At 41.0% G+C, this 18,796-nt stretch overlaps 1 protein-coding gene across 1 annotated transcript in view; it reads left to right on the top strand.

The window, feature by feature from the left end:
* Positions 1-18,796, top strand: part of LOC120515370 (immunoglobulin superfamily member 22-like) — a 185,009-nt gene that overhangs the window by 51,163 nt on the left and 115,050 nt on the right. The window contains 4 exon segments of the mRNA XM_039736264.1: positions 1,834-1,870; positions 8,880-9,054; positions 9,435-9,548; positions 17,937-18,099. Of these exon segments, the coding sequence (XP_039592198.1) occupies positions 1,834-1,870; positions 8,880-9,054; positions 9,435-9,548; positions 17,937-18,099 (489 nt within the window).

Below are 18,796 nucleotides of genomic sequence, written 5' to 3'. Positions count from 1 at the left end.
GCAATTCCCAGCCTGCCCTGCATGTATCAATGCATGGCTGTGGCACAGGAAGACTGTCACATGTAAATTATCCATATGAGTGGACTCCCCTGACCTTCCATCAAACTGGCCTCCCTGCTGGATAAGGAACCTTGACTCATCCTGGTTGAAACAACATAATAGTGTCCAACATGGTCCACCCAAATCTCTCTTACTACCCTATCTGACCTTGGCACCTCTGGTACTACCTTCAGGTGGTCTGAGTTCTACTTCTTGGGCAGATCCTACCATGTGTCCTAGCCTGGGGTTTAGGTTGTCTTTCATTTTAGTGATAGATAGATAGATAGACAGATAGATAGATAGATATGCACTATAAAGATAGATAGACAGATATGAAAGGCACTATATGATAGATAGATAGATATGAAAGGCACAATATGATAGATAGAAAGATATGAAATGCACTATATGATAGATAGACAGATAGATCCAAGACAATCCAAGGCATTATTTTAGACAGACAGGCAGACAGATAGGAATAAGGTGTCATTTAAGAGACTGATAGAGAAAACTACTCTATAAAATAGATAATCCAAGAGGTTATGTATGTTACATAATGCATGTTGTTATTAGCACTGTATAAAATGAAGTCTGATTAATTGACTGATAGACTGATACAGTACAATTGTTTCCATTGTTTTTACAATGTAAGCACAGACAGGAGATGTGATGTCCTCAGGGTCACACTGAGCACTAACAGGAAGGCCATCCTGCCTTTGATTTCAAGATGAAGGAAGCGATAAACCCACGGAGATCTACTGTGTCAATCAATAAATGCATAAAACTTGATCTCAATTTGTTCCAAAATATGGGAATAATTAGAAAAGTTCCTCTCATAATGTAAATGGCACCAGGTTGGCATTTTTCAAGAAAGAAGCGGGGTGGCAGTTGAGAAGTCAGTTGGAATGAAAAGCAGGCAGAGAGACAGGTGTCCCCCAGGTTGAATGCCTCACCTGTCCATTCTTCACATGTAAGGACAAGTCAGTTTGCCCACGGAATGCCCAAAGTTACAGAGCCCTTCATGAAAGGTCTGCTGTAAAAGGTGCTATATAAAATTAACTTTTTATAATTGATTGACTGCCAGTAGGCCTAAGGCAAAACCAGGAGAAGTGCTGAGACAGATGCCATTACAGAAACATAAACAGCATCCATGCCACATGCACTTAGGAAGGGGTCACCCACCTGCAGCTAAGCACGTTCAGACCCTGCCAGTACTTGGATGGGAGACCATCTAGGAAAAGCTTGGGGTTGCTGCTGGAACGGGTATTGGTGAGAGCAGCAGGTGGCACTTACCGTGTAGTGTGAATGTGGATCCCAGTGCCACCAGTGCAGTAACGGGGACACTGTGCTATAAAAATGGCACAGTCCTTCAGATGAGATATAAAACCGAGGTCCTGACTCTCTGTGGTCATAAAAGATACCCTGGGCATCCTTCATAAAGAGTAGGATGTATCCTGAGGTCCTGACTAAGTTGCCTCCCACGGCCTGGTCATTCTGGCCCCCTAATCATCCCCTGTCTCTTTCTCTCACCACTTCACCACCTAACAGCTCATATGCGGTGAGCGTATTGGCACAATATTGGCTGCCATCACTTCATCCAGGTGGATGCTGCACATTAGTGGTGGCTGAAGTGGCTCCCCACTCTAACGCTTTTTACGTAGTGAGAAAAGTTCTGTATAAATGTAAAGAATTATTATAAACTTGGCATAAAGACTTTAGTTTATTTGTGGCGCCCGGCTGCTGTTTCAGTCCAAGCGTAGTTAATGCTCCTCATTGTCTTTTTCTGTTCAGCAGGTGCCCAGATGGACTTTAAAAAGATGCTAAAGAAAAGGTAAGAAGTGTGTCAGTGAAACTGATCTGTGATTTAGTCATCTTGATTGGTTTCTTTTAATAAAAGTTTGCCATTGTAAGCTGCTATATGCGGGTAAGCGACTGAACAACTCCTTAGAATTCCACAAGCTATGGGAAGATGCTGTTCAGAGAATGGCAGAGGAGCCGCAGATGGATGACAAAGGTAGCCACTGCATTTATAAAGCCAAGTGTCGGTCAGAGAAGCACCGCAGTGTGTGGGCATGTCAAGCTGCTGAGTGCGTGTGCCAAAGTTAAAAAGAAAGAAAATAAGAAGAAATCAGACATGAGGGGTCGGTGCACCTGAAATAGTACCACACGAGTGGCGGATCAAGACCTGACTGCGGTACTGAGAGGAGATGATCCTCAGGTCTGAGTACCGTCTCAGTGAGGAACACAAGAAGGTCAATACCCAGTTTAACTAATCCTCAGCCAGTCTTGCTATTGTTTCGTGTTTCTCCTCGGTTTGCTCAGCTGGCTGGCGACACGCTGACAATTAATCAGTGTTCATTTTGTTGATAAAAACTAAAAGGAAAAATACTCATCAACGATATTTTTTCTGAGACGATAAAATGAAACAAAAACTAAATTAAAATGCAGCATTCAGGATGAACACTTTTAAAATCATTGTTGATGAAAACTAAACAAAACGAAAAAGTTACAAACAGACGACTGGGCGACAAGCAGTAGGAAGCACTTACACACTAGCCATCCCCATGGCTCTGCCTGCGTAGTAGTGAAACGGGGCAAACTTTAAAAATCAATAAACAAAAAGGTATCGCTAACTAAGCGGAGGCAAGGTACCCTCCAACACGCAGAGGTAGAGCAACTCAAACGGAGGCTGGCGCGTGAGTGAGGAGGGCGCTGACTGGCTCCCTACTCCTAACGTCTCGCTTCCCTCTCCCCTCGGCCCACTGCCTCAGTCTTGTATTAGTGCGAATATATCACTCCTGCAAGCAAACTATAATTCTTAGCGTGATAAGTAAAGTCACAAAATCAACCGGAATGTTCAAGCAAATTGTAGAAAAAAAAAAAAGATAAAAATCCATTAAGTAGTTCTCTCGTTCGCTAGCTAATTGGAAGTAAGATACGCCCGGGGCTGTCGTGTGAGTGAGGGGGGCCTCGGCCCACTTCGTGTCTCTCGGATTTGCATAAATAAATCGGTACTATAAGCGAACTATGATACTTAGAGCGATGAAAGAAGTCACAAAATCAACCGGAATGTTCAAACAAATTATATAAAAAATCCCGATCTAAATCCGTTAAGTAGTTCTCTCGTTCGCTAGCTAATTGGAAGTAAGATACGCCCGGAGGCTGTCGTGTGAGTGAGGGGGGCCTCGGCCCACTGCGTGTCTCTCGGATTTGCATAAATAAATCGGTACTACAAGCGAACTATGATACTTAGAGCGATGAGAGAATCAACCGGAATGTTCTAACAAATTATATAAAAAATCCCAATCTAAATCCGTTAAGTAGTTCTCTCGTGAAAAACAGACAGACAGACATACAGACGTTGGATTTTATATATTTAGAGATGAGCAGTGTTGCCACTTTAACTTTTAGGAAAAACATAGACCACGTAACCAAATAAACCCTGAAAAGTATTTTTCTTCTTTTGGCTGATCCTGTTAGGGTTTACCACAGCAGATCATCTTCTTCCATATCTTTCTGTCCTCATCATCTTGCTCTGTCACACCCATCACCTGTATGTCCTCACTCACCACATCCATAAACCTTCTCTTAGGCCTTCCTCTTTTTCTCTTGCCTGGCAGCTCCATCCTTAGCATCCTGCTAATACTAACGCGCCAAGTGCGTCGGTTTATTATAAGTGTGCTGCTTCGATAGTAAAGTCGCTAATGCACTCTTGTGTGACCACAAATATACGAATAACTGGATAGCACAAGAATATGTGAGAAAAAATGTGAGTAAAAACTAAACACAAGAAAAAGGCCGAACAGTGGCGATAATACAGCACCGTATCTAAAGAAAAACAGCAATGTGATGCAGTGTGTTTGAGAATTTCGGCGTGCGATTGGGGAAAACATGCTAATTAATGAAAAATTAAAAAAAAAACAACACACAGACGCATACAGGATTTTGTAATTGCCAGCTTTATCCCTTTACGAGTTACTTAAGTAGTAGGGTGTTGTACCGTGTTAGCCGTTAGGCAAAATACAGTGGCACCTCGGTTTGTGAGCATAATTCGTTCCGGAAACGTGCTCACAGTCCAAAGCACTCGTATATCAAAGTGAATTTCCCCATAAGAAATAATGGAAACTCAGATGATTTGTTACACAACCTAAAACTATTCATATAAAAATGATTGATACAAAATATAAAGTAAAAATACATAAAACAAATTAAACTGCACTTAAAAAGAATCATGGCTGGTGTGAGTGAGTTTCTAAACTCTTGTGGGATTCCACGCAACGGGACGACACGTGGAAGAGCGTCCCAAAGCATTGGCAGTCTCCCAGCGCTGCAGTAGTTCGCCGTATAAGCGTATCCAAAAACATCGCAGGCATGCTATAAGCGCCTGCCATCAATGGTCGATACAAGGAACATTATAAAGATCCCGCTACAATAAATAACCACGCTGTTGCTGTTTCAAGCTGAATAAAGCTGGTGTTGTTAAAGTTCTGAGATTCGGCTTTGTGTTTTGGGGTGCAAGACGGGGACTCGCACTTCACAGCACACACACGGTCACAATGCTGTAGTAAACGGTATAAGCTCGTACGGATGTTGACTATATGAGTGAGGCACGCAGACTTAGATGGAGAATAGGAGACGATTGCCTGAGAGAGAGAGAGAGACGCGAGTGTGAGCGAGCAAGAGAGAGAAGAAGAGAGAGAAAGAGAGAGAGAGAAAGAGACAGACAGACGGACGGGTGCGCGAGTGAGCGAGCAATAAGGAGGGAGAAGAACCATCAGCTCAGTTGTGATCACATGATGCTCAGCAGACAAAGTGTATCCATACTACTCGTATTGCAAGACATCGCTCGTTTATCAAGTCAAAATTTATTAAAAAATTTAGCTCGTCTTGCAAAACACTCAGAAACCAAGTTACTCGCAAACCGAGGTTCCACTGTAACCCCTTTTATTGACAAACCGAACAGATGACAATGTGCAAGCATTCGAGGCAATTCAGGTCCCTTCTTCAGGCAGTTTGTACACGGGCGTGTGCAGCTTTGAGAGCGTAATCAGATGCGCTCAGCCTCGGATGCGAGTTGTAACTGTTTAGCTTGCAGCGTCCCGCTGTTTGTTACAGCAGATTAAAATTACGGGGAAGGGGGGGTTCGTCGCTTTTAATACAGTGTCGCAGTCGTTCTTTGACTGTAATGAGCACATCTATACCTGTTCGTCCACGCATCCATCCATTTTGTAACTGATGGATACAGTTTAGGGTTACGGGTGAAAGCACCTCGCATGCACCCACTTACACATATGGGCACAGTGGCAGTGACGACAACAATTAAAAATCGGGAGTGGTCTCCCCTCGACTTTCTCTTATACTCAGATATGGGGATGGATATTTGAGGAGTAAACCGCAAGACATTGATTAGATTTTTATATTATGTACATTAAAGAACCATCGACAACAAATCTAATCAAATTAATAATATCTTGAACAATTATTATGCAAGTAAAGTTGAATAAATCGGACTCTGCAGCTGCAAGAATAAAAGGTAAAGTACCACTTCCGGTTAGCAGAAATAGCCAAAAAGTTGATAGAAATCTATGCTTTGTTCCTAACACTTGTATGGAAAATTTGGTTGACATAAATGAAAGCGTACTCAAGTTATTTAGCATATCAAGTTCACACACACACACAGAAATAATTCCAGGAATGGTATTTTCGGACTCAGGGAGGTCTAAAACTTCGAGATTCATCAAAATCTCAACATTGAATTTTTGGATGATTACTAGTGATGAGTGAGCACCAAAGTGTTCGGGTGTTCGGTCCGAACACATCGCGATATTCTTGTGCTCTACCGAGCACCCGAGTATAATGTAAGTCAATGGGAGACAACCAGGCACCCCCAGCTCTGGAGTGGGGAGGGTGCCTGGTCCATTGGAAAAGGTCAGAAAGTGACAGAAACACCACCCAAATGGACCTGGAACAGCATGGGGATGATGTCTGGATGCATCTTGGACTCCCAAGTCGATGCTGGGAACCAGTTTGTCCAAGTTGTACGCCACTTTTACAAAAACACGCCCAAACCCCCCCCCCCAAAAAAGCAATTTAACAGGAAAAATGACGCTCTAAAACATTATATGCCAGTGCCTGCAGATGAGCTGACGCTCTAAAACATTATATGCCAGTGCCTGCATATATAGCACCAGATGTCGTGTTCCGGCCAGCCAATCACTGTACTGTAATGCCAGCACCTGACATGGCTACTGGCATTACAGTGAAGGCAGTACTTACCTGCCCCTTGATTGGCTGTCTCCAACCCGCAAAATGTGCGGGGCAGAGACTCCAGCATGGCGCACAAGCACATGTGGTGCTCGTTCGAGTAGTGCCATACTCCGAGCATAGCGATGCTCAAGCCGAACACATGTTTGGCCGAGAATGCTCGCTCATCACTAATGATTACAATACTTTCCCTATACTTAGTAAATGAGAAAGTAAAAATCGGTGCAAGTTTCAAACGAAGTGACTGTTTGACTTGTCAACATCATCCATGCTCCATTTGTTAATACTAACATAAAATGTATTTAGGGTTTTTGGTGCTTGAAGCACATCTCCCAAGTAATACGATGTGTACATGTACAGTATGGTGAAACAGCATTGCTTCACTGCTGAATACAAATCTGCCAACACTAAATTTGTGTTATTAATTTGTTTTTTGAGGGCAAATTACTGTTTATGAGCACAACCCCTAAAATGTAAAGAACGTAGTAAAAGCACTTATATATATTGTTTGATAAACAAAAGTGACACACCAGCATCAGCTGATCATGGTGCTGAACACGTTCGAGTGGCTGATGCTCCTATGGCAACGTTCGCCTGGGAGGAGCACCACAAACAATGACAAGAGGTACAATGCAGAGTGCGTCACACTGTCACTGCCACCGATGCCCACCTGCCACATAAAGACAGCTAGGCAGCCGGACCTCCATGCATTCCTGCTGGCAATCGAGCCGCCCCCAGACAGCCAAAGATGACAAACAGGCACCGACAGTAGCCACAGCACGCAGTAACAGACGTTTTATATTGTTTTATGTGTGCTTTTCAGAAAACATCCATCTATTATCCAACCCGCTACATCCTAACTACAGGGTCATGGGGGTCTGCTGTAGCCAATCCCAGTCAACACAGGGCGCAAGGCAGAAAACAAACCCCAGGCAGGATGCCAACCCACTGCAGGGCACACACATCCACACACTAGGGACAATTTAGAATCACCAATGCACCTAACCTGCATGACTTTGGACTGTGGGGGGGGGGAACCCACGCAGACATGGGAAGAACATGCAAACTCCACACAGGGAGGACCCGGGAAGCGAACCCGGGTCTCCTAACTGTGAGGCAGCAGTGTTACCCACTGCGCCACCAATCCACCCCTTTCAGAAAACAGTACTTTGGAAAAAATATCCAGCCATTAAACAGTTAATCCAAAAAGTCACCAAAATGTACAAAATGCCTTGTCAAAGGTGGGACAATATTCATTAGGAATGTCTCAACATGGTGTAAAGTCCACAGTACAGCTCTATATAATACAAACTGGGAGAGATCTCATGTCATATCAGGAAGACGCCCGCAAAGATACCTCCACGATGAAAACCAAACCATGAGGTCAAGCTATTTCATTTTTAGAGCATGAGAACAATCAACATGATAATAGACCATTCAGTGCAACAAAGCTTACCAGTCCTGTCCACTTCATTCTTTTAGTAAAATAACATCAAGCCAAGTTTTGAAGGTCCCTAAAGTCCTTCTGTCCAACACACTACTTGGTCGTTTATTCCAACTGTATGTGGTTCTTTGTGTAAGGAAAAACTTCGTAATGTTTCCTAATGTGAACAAGTTTCCAGCTGTGTTCCCGTGTTCTTGATGAACTCATTTTAAACTCACCATCTCGATCCACTGGACTAATTCACATCATAATTTTAAACACTTCAGTCAGGTCTCCTCTTAATCTTCTTTTCCTTAAACTGTAAAATCTTTCTTCATAACTCATCCCCTGTAGTCGTGGACTCAGCCTAGTCGCTCTTCTCTGGAACTTTTTTAGCACTGTTATGTCCTTTTTGTAGCCTGGAGACCAACACTGCACACAGGACTCCAGATGAGGCCTCACCAGTGTGTTATAAAGGTTGAGCAGACCCTCCCGTGACTTGTACTCCACACATCAAGGCGCTATATAACCTGACATTCTGTGAGCCTTCTTAATGGCTTCTGCTTCTGCACACTGTCTGGCAGTTGATAGTGTCAAGACCACCAGGACCCCCTAAATCCTTCTCATAAGGTGTTCTTTTGATAATGAGACCTCCCATTGTGTATTCAAACCTCACATTTTTACTTCCTATAGGTAATACTTAACATTTACTGGCATTACATTTCATCATCTACAAATATGCTCAAGCCTGTATGATGTAGAAGTCCCCAAGTCACATTTTGGCCATTTTTGATCCCAGAACTGAACTTTAGGATCATCAGGACCTTGTAACTCATGTGAATGGAATATCAGGTTTCAGTAGTGCTAATGCAATTACAAAGGTTTCTCTAATAACTCATTAGCATGTAAAATGACTAGTTGAGGATAAGCTAAGGGAGTTGACCATTAGGACACTGAAGAAAACTGATGCTGAAAATGGAACTTTACAGCCATATGAGAAAATTTAATTAAAAATCCACCATTTTAAGCTGTAATGGCCATTATAAACACAAGCAATGTATTGGCTTCCCATAACCATGAGATGTATAAGCTGGCAGAATAAATGGATGGATGAACTTCCTGATGAGATTTCCTCTTTTCTTGACTCTCACAGAAGTGCCCCTGCCCCGAAAGCGGAAAAGCGACCGATCACTGAGGAGGAGATGCTGAAGATTCTTTCAGGTGCAGACAAGAAAGACTACGAGAAGATCTGTGCAGAATATGGCTTCACCGACTTCCGAGGAATCTTGAAGAAGCTGAAGGAGATGAAGAAGAAAGTGGATGTGGAGGTACGAGAAGTCGCATCACACGTGTGTGTTTACAACATCCTGTACTGGTGATGAGAATATTTTAAAAGTATAAGGCATTTATGGAAGACAGGTGAGCATTTTATGGAAAAAGAATTAGTGGTGGTCAAAAATTAGCCATTAGTACATTAGGGCGTGGGAGCTCTTGGATAAGAAAAGCTTAGCATGGCTGAGACATTAAGGGCTAAAAAAATCAGAAGACCTGTATACCTACAGTGTCTATCTGTTTCATTAAAATAATACTGTTTAGTTTATTGTTGCTTTTAACAATATAAAAATATTATTTATTGATGATTGATCTTGTTGTATTTATTGAATTGTTTGTTTTTTTTGCTGTCTATTTTACTGATTGCCGTATTCAGATGGTCAAAGTTCTGAAACCGCTTGAGGATATTGAGGCCAAGGTGGACACCACAGTCATTTTTGACACCATCCTTGAGCTTAGAGACCCCAACACTAGACTGATGTGGTTTAAGGTATGACATTAATTTTACCTTTTGTACATTATCTATCTATCTATCTATCTATCTATCTATCTATCTATCTATCTAATATAGTGCCTTTCATATCTATCTATCTATTTATTATAGTGCCGTTCTATCTGTCTGTCTGTTTGTATATAGTGCCTTTCCTATCTATCTATCTATCTATCTATCTATCTATCTATCTATCTATCTATCTATCTATCTATCTATCTATCTATCTATCTGTCTGTCTGAATATAGTGCCTTTCCTATCTATCTATCTATCTATCTATCTATCTATCTATCTATCTATCTATCTATCTATCTATCTAATATAGTGCCTTTCCTATCTATCTATCTATCTATCTATCTATCTATCTATCTATCTATCTATCTATCTATCTATCTATCTATCTATCTATCTATCTATCTATCTATCTATCTATCTATCTATCTATCTATCTATCTATCTGTCTGTCTGTCTGTCTGTCTGTCTGTCTGTCTGTCTGTCTGTCTATATTGCCTTTCTATCTATCTAGTTAGCTATTAGTTTTAATAGTGCAGTTTGTCAATACTTTGATCTTAGATAACAATAAGACCAATTTGAGTTCTATGGCTAATCTGGGTGTGTTGTGTGATTCAGAAATCTCTTTTAATGCTCCACTACAGTAAAAGCCATTTGTAAATCTGTGTACCTCCATTTAAAGACCATTACATGAATTTGCCTTTATCTTAGTTTCACTGCTATTAAAATTCAAATTTCCACTGTTCTTAGCCTCTCTTGTTTGTATTAGGGTAACTCCTGACCTAGTGGTCAGCCAGAGAAGCCTTATCCTGAGTGCTACGGACCTCAGCTGTTCACCTTTTGACACATTAATGTTGCGAATAACATCCTGTAGCACTCTATTTTTAAGTAATTCATGACAGTCCCCCCCAACCTTTCCTAAAGCCCGTTCCTTTAAACATTTTATTTTGTATCCTCAAGGCCTTATGTCATAAGTCTCCTTCACATTTCTCAATGTTAACAAGTCATTGTGTGCCTAACAGAGCTCCTTTCTGCTCTGATGCTCATCTCTCTATTGCTTACTGAAGCTTATTACTGCCACTTTAAAAAAAAACTATTTGCATTATTTCATAAAAGAAATGTTATTTTGCAAAAATCTTGTGGTGTTTTGTAATGATCGTTGTATTATTTCACAAATGTTTCAAGTTATTATGCAAAAGATATTCCCAGATGAGGTGGGTATCATCGTGCTTGTGCATACTCCGTGGATGTCCTTTGACAGCTAGTGAGGAGTACAGTAAGGATGAATATGCAGTATGTGCGATCGAGTGACAAGAACTGAATAAAAGTTGTTGGTATATTTCAAAATAATCCTGTATGTGTTGTGGGGTAAATTGAATCCACACAGTTTAGGGTCACAGGAAGCCAGTAATGACTTAATGTATGTCAAGAAGCATCCTGCTGTTGCCGGTAAGATTAGGCACGCAGATCGAGGGAGAGATGAAGAAGCACGTAACTTGCAATCAAGGGATGCTAAATGAGCAAAAGCCTATATGTGTTTATTTTTTGATGTCTTGAGAGCACACAAACCAGCCTTTATATGAATGTGCCAATGACATCACATTTGGGGCACTCCCATGTGGTTAAGGGTAATTTGCCATAGCAACAACAACTGATGACAAAATGGTGGCACCTGTGAATAAAGCAAAATGGCATCACAGGAAGACATTAAAAAAGCAAAACATTCTCAAAACATGTGACAGAAAGAATCAGATTCCTTGGGTCGAAAGAAAAACTCCAAATGACATATAGATTGTAAAAATCTGTTTCAAATTTCTCACACAAAATCAGTTATCAACTTCAGTCGTAACAGTCATAATTCAAGAAGGATTGTGAGGCCTCCTAAAGGCTGTATAAAATCAGGCCAGGCCTTCCTAGTGGTCTCGAACTGACCTCACACCAAGCAGGGTGACCTTCCCAACTCCACAGGGAGGTATCGGCCTACTCGGGCCCAAACTGGCCTGGCCAAATTCTTAAATATATCAAAACTAAATACCAATCTAGGTGAAGGAATTGTAAAACCTTTGACTAGGAAGAACAAGTTGTAGAGCAAAATGAATGTCATCTCTGATACGTCCACATTGGCCTCCTAAAGACTATCTCTGATCTATTGGACAGACATTTGGGGCCTTTTTTTTTCTCATAGCTGAGGATTCTTCTGTCCTCAGCAGTGGAGGTCTTCCTTGGTCCACCAGTCCTTTTGTGATGACTGAGCTCACCAGTGTGTTCTTTCTTCTTCATGATATTCCAGACAGTTGATTTTGGTCATGCTAAGTTTTTCCTGAAGTCTCCAATGGTTTGATTCTTGTTTTTCCACCTCATGATGGCTTCTTTGACTTTCATTGCCACAGCTCTTGTCCTCATATTGAACAATGGCAACTACAGACTCAAAAGGGTGATTACAAACTCCCTGTGGTGCCAGGCATTGTGGTGCTCTGAAATGGGGGGCCCGTGTAGAAAAAGTGCTGTCATTTCAATATGGTGGGAACAAAATGTATGCAGATGCCCTTAAATGGAGGTCTGTAGTGTGCACTTTAATCACGATGTCTGAATTGTTTGATTTGTAATTTCAAACTCTGGAGCAGAGGTGTAAACCAAGAAAAAATATGCCTTTGTCCCAAACATTATGGCGGCCCCTGTATTTCATGATGTAAAGTACATGACAATAAACTTGTCCTGCCTGAAGTACCTGAGCCAATTGTGCTGCGTAAACTGGCACTGAGATACAATAGCTTCAGAAAGTCTTCTGACCCCTTTACGTTTTTTCACATTTTGTTGTGTTGCAGTCTTGTGCTAAAATCATTTCAATTCATTTCAAGGAAAAACAGGATTTTAGGATTTTTTGCAAATTTATTAAAAATAAAAATCTGAAATACCACACCGACACAAGTATTCTGACCTTTTTGCTATTCTTCTTCTTCTTCTTTCGGCCGCTCCCATTAGGGTTTACCACAGCAGATCATCTGTTTACATCATCTGCTCTGATACGCCCACAATCTTCATGTCCTCTGTCACCACATCCATAACCCTCCTCTTAGGCTTTCCTCTTCTCCTCTTGTCTGGCAGGTCTATCCTTAGCATCCTTCTCCCAACATGCCCAGCATCTCTGCTCTGCACATGTCCAAACCAACGCAATCTCGCCTCTCTGACTTTATCTCCAAACCATCCAACATGAGGTGATCCTCTATTGTCCTCATTTCTAATCCTATCCATCCTCGTCACACCCAATGCAAATCTTAACATCTTCAACTCTGCCACCTCCAGCTCTGTCTGCTGCTTTCTGGTCCGTGCCAACGTCTCCAACCCATATAACATAGCTGGTCTCACTACCGTCCTGTAGACCTTCCCTTTCACTTTATCTAATACCCGTCTGTCACAAATCACTCCTGACACTCTTCTCCACCCATTCCACCCTGCCTGCACTCTCTTCTTTACCTCTCTTCCACAATCCCTCATTACTCTGTACTGTTGATCCCAAGTATTTAAACTTGTCCACCTTCACCAACTCTACTCCTTGCATCCTCACCATTCCACTGACCTCCCTCTCTTGTTCCTACTGACCTTCATTCCTCTCCACCTCTCCAGAGTCTCCTCAACCTCCTCCCTACTTGGTACAGATCACAATATCATCAGCAAACATCATAGTCCACGGGGACTCCTCTCTAATTTCATCTGTCAACCTGTTCATCATCATTGCAAATAAGAAAGGGCTCTGATGTAATCCCACCTCCACCTTGAATGCATCCGATAGAATACAACAACAGCAAAAGTGCAACGTGCATTCTTTCTCTGATGTAGAATCCTCAGTTCACCTCTGTTATAGGACATCTTTATGTGAAAACAGCAGGTTCGGGGGGAGCGTGAACATGACTGGGAGAATAAAACTGAATAAAACAAAAAGAAAGCTAACCTTTACAAGTACCATAAATTTACACCAGCTGTTACAGACTCAAATCAAATGTATGTTTTTATTCTAAAATAGTAAGAGTAAGAGCAGCTCACTTCTCAAAAGGGAGCCGTGTGGGGTCGAACCCGTGAACTTTTAATTACCAATCAGCAGTTCTTACTGTTGCACCACCAAAGCGGTCATATCAAAGGCGTGTCAACGTCGCACCCTAACGCGGGTTCTTTTTCTGCAGTTATATTCTTGAATAGAAGCGCACTTATTCTGTTATATTTTACACTTCATGTCTACATTTTGTCAATCTATACTAATAAAAGGCAAAGCCCTCACTCACTCACTCACTCACTCACTCACTCACTGACTCATCACTAATTCTCAAACTTCCCGTGTAGGTAGAAGGCTGAAATTTGGCAGGTTCATTCCTTACAGCTTCCTTACAAAAGTTGGGCAGGTTTTATATCGAAATTCTATGCGTAATGGTCATAACTGGAAGCTGTTTTTCTCCATTTACTGTAATGGAGATGATCTTGAACGCCGTGGGGAGTTTCGTGTGACATCATCACGCCTCCCCGTAATCACGCAGTACATAGAAAACCAGGAAGACCTCAAAAAAGCGCTGAAGAAAACATGCATTATATAATTGAGAAGGCAGCGAAACAATAAGAAGTGAGCGAGTGACATATACAACCATATTCATGAGTTCTGCTACTTCGGAAACAAAGCACGATGTAAACCTACACTTTAAATTAAGTTCATAGACAGGCTGCGCTGGCGTTTGTAATTTAGTGCCTGCCCATATAAGGCCGTCCGTCAGCGGCAATCCAATAGCAAACTCCACTAAATATTCACGGGTGAAGGACTGTGCTTATGGAGAGGAAGATGAGATGGTCAGGGTGGTGTTTGACACAAACTCAGCGAAACTGCCAGAGAAAGTTTTAAGTGCCAGGACTAAGGTAACATTAAATACAGCCATGGACATAGCGAGATGGCACCAGCACAGCTGGGAACCTTCGATGCATGTACACCGCGGCTCACGTGAACTGGCGCAGTGCACAGATAAAAGCAACAGTTCCAAAAGCTGAACAAAACCGAATTACACAATTGAAAAGGCAGCAAAAATATGAAGCGTCTGATACATACAAGCATATTCATAAATCCAGCTACTGCGGAAACAAAGCACACGTGGAAAAAGTCAATGTCCGCTAAAGGAAGACAGTGTAAAAAACCCGTGCATGCAGTGTGTCAGGTCTCAGATAAAGAAGAAGACGAGCTGTTTATTGATGCAGTAAGAAGCGAATCGATGAATGAAACCTGTCATCTTTACAGCGATTGACAAACACGGAATGTAACTTGAACACAACACATCCTACAAATACGAACCTGATTGAAAGAAATAATGATAATCAAATCCTTGATGACAGCAACACTCAGTAACACTCACAAAACAAATACTGTATATTGACAGTCATGTTACGTTATTTTTAAAATGTTCCCTTTTCTTTTCTAGCTTTTTAACACACTACTTCTCGCTGCGATACGCGGGTATATATATATATGTATATATATATCCCGATCTACATACTCGAATAATGGATACTTTATTAGCCATCAATGATTGTTTTGGTAAAGCCATACTCAGTGTATTCATTAGATGAGCGGTAAAAAGTAAGAGCAGGGAGGATGACTTATTGAGGCATGCAGGCTGTAGTGCGTCAACTCTATCTGAATTGCGATCACATTTGAAAAAATATATCTTTTCAAGTTCTATTTAGTCCATATGTGTCAAACTCAAGGGCGCGGGCCACATCCGCCCGCGTGTAATTATATCCGACCCAGATCATTTTATATACTGTATTATTGTTATTAATGGCCGGGTATATGAAGCGCTGGTAACACAATAAACTACAGATCCCATAATGCAGCGCTTCAGCTGCCTTGCGAACACTTACCGTTAATCAAGTCTAGCTTATGATGCTGCAAGTTATTGCGAAGCTAGCTCACGATGCTGAAGAGAAAAGTTGATTCTGAAAATAGAGCCTTTAAAACCGATGGGAGGCTGAGTATATGTTTACTGAACCCGTGTGTCTCATTTGTGGAGCTAATGTGGCTGTAATTACAGAATTTAATCTAAGGCGGCACTATGAGACAAAACATCAGGGTAACCTGAATGCAATGCAGAAGATACAGAAAGCAGAAGAATTAAATAAGAATCTGACACTTCAGCGGACGTTTTACCCGTGCACAATCACAAAGTGATTTCAAGTGAAGCTGCTTTTATGGGAGACACAAATGCACCAGTGCAACCCTGTTGCCAAGTAATGTTAAACCAAGTCGTCACTACGGTGTTCCCAAATCGCACTTTGCTGATAAACTGGCGCACTGAGTTTGCACGGCGCTTTGGTGACTTTGAAGAACAAAAAGTCCGTCTACATGCGGCTCGAACCTTGTGCATGTTTGGTAGCACATATCTGTGTGAGAAGCTCTTCTCAGTGATAAAGACTAACAAAACAGCACACAGGAGTCGCCTCACTGATGAGCACCTGCAATCCATCCTGAGAATCTCCACAACACAGAACCTCACACCAAACAGAAACGAACCTGTGCCAAAAAGATGCCAGGCGTCCAGCTCTAAAATGACATATGAGCAAAGACAACTGAATGATTTGATTTGTTATTGCTGAAAGGAACACATTTTATTTATATTTCCAGGTTTTGTTATGCAGCATGTTCATATTTGAATTTGTATAATTTTGACAGGATATATTTTTATGGAGAGCAAAATCTTTTGGGATATTTAAAATCTAAGTTTATTTTTATATAAAATTACATAAGAGTAAAGAAATTTGAATGTTTGTTCTTTTAACGTTTACTTTATTTCTAACTTGTATAATTTAGACAGGATATATTTTTATGGAGAGCAAAATATTATAAGTTGTTTAAGGTTTGAGTTGATTTATTCAGGAATAATATTCCTGTCTGTTTTTACCATTCCTACCAAAGATATTTCTGTCGACTAAATAAAAATTCCTTCTATTTAAAATTTAAATAGAACTTGAACAAATACGATAGTTCATAATATCCACGCAGACTTGCACGTAAGAGCGGGAGTCATCCGTTTTAACAAGCAGCGTATAGCACTGATACGAAATAGCTGTGTGTGTATATATGTAGATATGTATGTATATATATATATATGTATTTGTGTGTATGTATGTGTGTGTATGTATGTATGTGTGTATGCATATGTATGTGTATATATGTAGATATATATATGTGTATGTATATATATGTATATATGTGTATATGTATAGATATGTATATATATATATGTTTATGTGTGTGTGTAAATATATATATATATATATATATATATATATATATATATATATATATATATATATATATATATATATATGACAACAACACTCATCACTCACAACAGTGACAAAACAATTACATTGACAATCATGTTACGTTATTTTCAAAATGTTTCCTTTTCTTTTTCATTGCTTCTTTAACACACTACTTCTCCGATGCGAGGCACAGGTATTTTGCTAGTTATTACTAAAACATGAAAAATGTTTCTGTTTTAACAATGTGTTTACATAGATTGTTGTAGACACGGAACACATATGAAATGCATGTATTCCAAATAACAATATAGTATTTACTCTAGTCTATACAACTCTGACACAGGTAAACAGACTTGAGCTTAGAAAACTTTGTGCCCATTCTGCAGCGGTAGGGAGATGTGATAGCAGGCTGCTTGCTGTCTATCGACACATTTACAAGACAAAAGACGCTGACAGAGAGGTGCGAAGGGATTTAAGGTAGGCCGGATTTACAAATTTTTTTCGTAGGCTTTGGTAATTCTAGTGATAGGGACAACTACGGGAATGCCCTAGAATGGCCCATCCAGACCTAAACCTAATCAAACCTCTCTGGGGAGACCTGAAAGTAGCCATCCATTGATGGTCTCCATCCAATCTGACCAAGCTTGAGAAGATCTGCAGGGAAGAATGGCAGAAAATCCTCAAATCCTGGAGAATGAAGTTTATGGTGTCAAACTCAAGAAGACTCCAGGCTGGAATAACTGCCAAAGGGACTTTATCTAAGTACTGAGTAAAGGATCTGAATACTTGTGTCACTTTTTCCACAATTTTGCAAAAATGTCTAAAATCTTCTGGGGTACTGAGTGTTGCTTGATGTAGGAAATAAAAATGAAATGATTTCAGTCACAAGGCTGCAACATCACAAAATGTGTAAAAAGTGAAGGAGTCGGCATGCCTTCTGAGTTCACCATTAAATCTTTGAAAATCCTTTAACACCCACCAGGCAAGTGACATTGTGACCTTTTCCTTAAAAAACAAGCAACATTCAGGTGGCTCTCTTGTCTCTCATTCCTTCTTTCACATCTCTTCTTCCACTACAGGAAAATGAGATGCTGCGCATCCAGTACTCCCTGGGCAAATATGAGATGAAGCAGATGGGAACCAAGTTCATGCTGCATGTTACTGGAGTCACCCTCAAAGACAGCGGCACCTACAGGCTTGAGGTTGGGGACAAAACCTTGACGGCCAAGCTGAATGTCATAGGTGAGTCACAGCTGAGCATGTCACTGGCGTTCAAGGCCACCAGTATTGTGTGATTTACTTTTATGTTTCCACATTTAGCCAACTCTTTTATGCAAAGTGGCTTAAAGAAGAGGGCGACGTGTGTGAGGGGCTAGTCAAAAATAAATATTACAAGGCTAGGGTGCCAAAGCAGGTGAAATGTGCTCTGGATCTAATACAGTGGGTTCAGCAGATATTCCAAGCCCATTCTGCACACGTTATTGTGCTGCACATTCAGTTTTAAATGGGTACATTTGCCATTTTTGTCCCATCAATTTCGATGTAATAACCCATAATGACAACGTGAAGATATGTCTACAAAAATATGTGCCGATGTATTAACAACCACAAACTGAAGTCTCCCCTTATCATAGAAGTATTCGGACCCTTTGCTGTGGCACCCCAAATTGTGCTCAGATGTTTGCTTTAATTCTCCTTGAGATGCTTCTAGAACTTGACTGGAGTCCACCTGTGGCTAAATTGACTGGACATTGTGGCCTGTAAGAGGGAGCTCCTGCCGCCCAGAACCGACACAGACAGACAAAGGACACAAGTTCAGCACACGCTTTTTATTTTTTCCCGTGGGAAACACCTTCCTCCATTTCCCACCTGTACAGCACCAAAAAAACTTTCTTCTCTTCCTTTCTCTTTCTCTTCCTCTCTGTCCACTTCCACTCTT

Source organism: Polypterus senegalus, chromosome 1 (assembly GCF_016835505.1).
Source record: "Polypterus senegalus isolate Bchr_013 chromosome 1, ASM1683550v1, whole genome shotgun sequence".
Lineage (NCBI taxonomy): Eukaryota > Metazoa > Chordata > Cladistia > Polypteriformes > Polypteridae > Polypterus > Polypterus senegalus.
The sequence above is the reverse complement of the archived record's forward strand: the minus strand, read 5'-3'. Positions and strand labels throughout refer to the sequence as shown.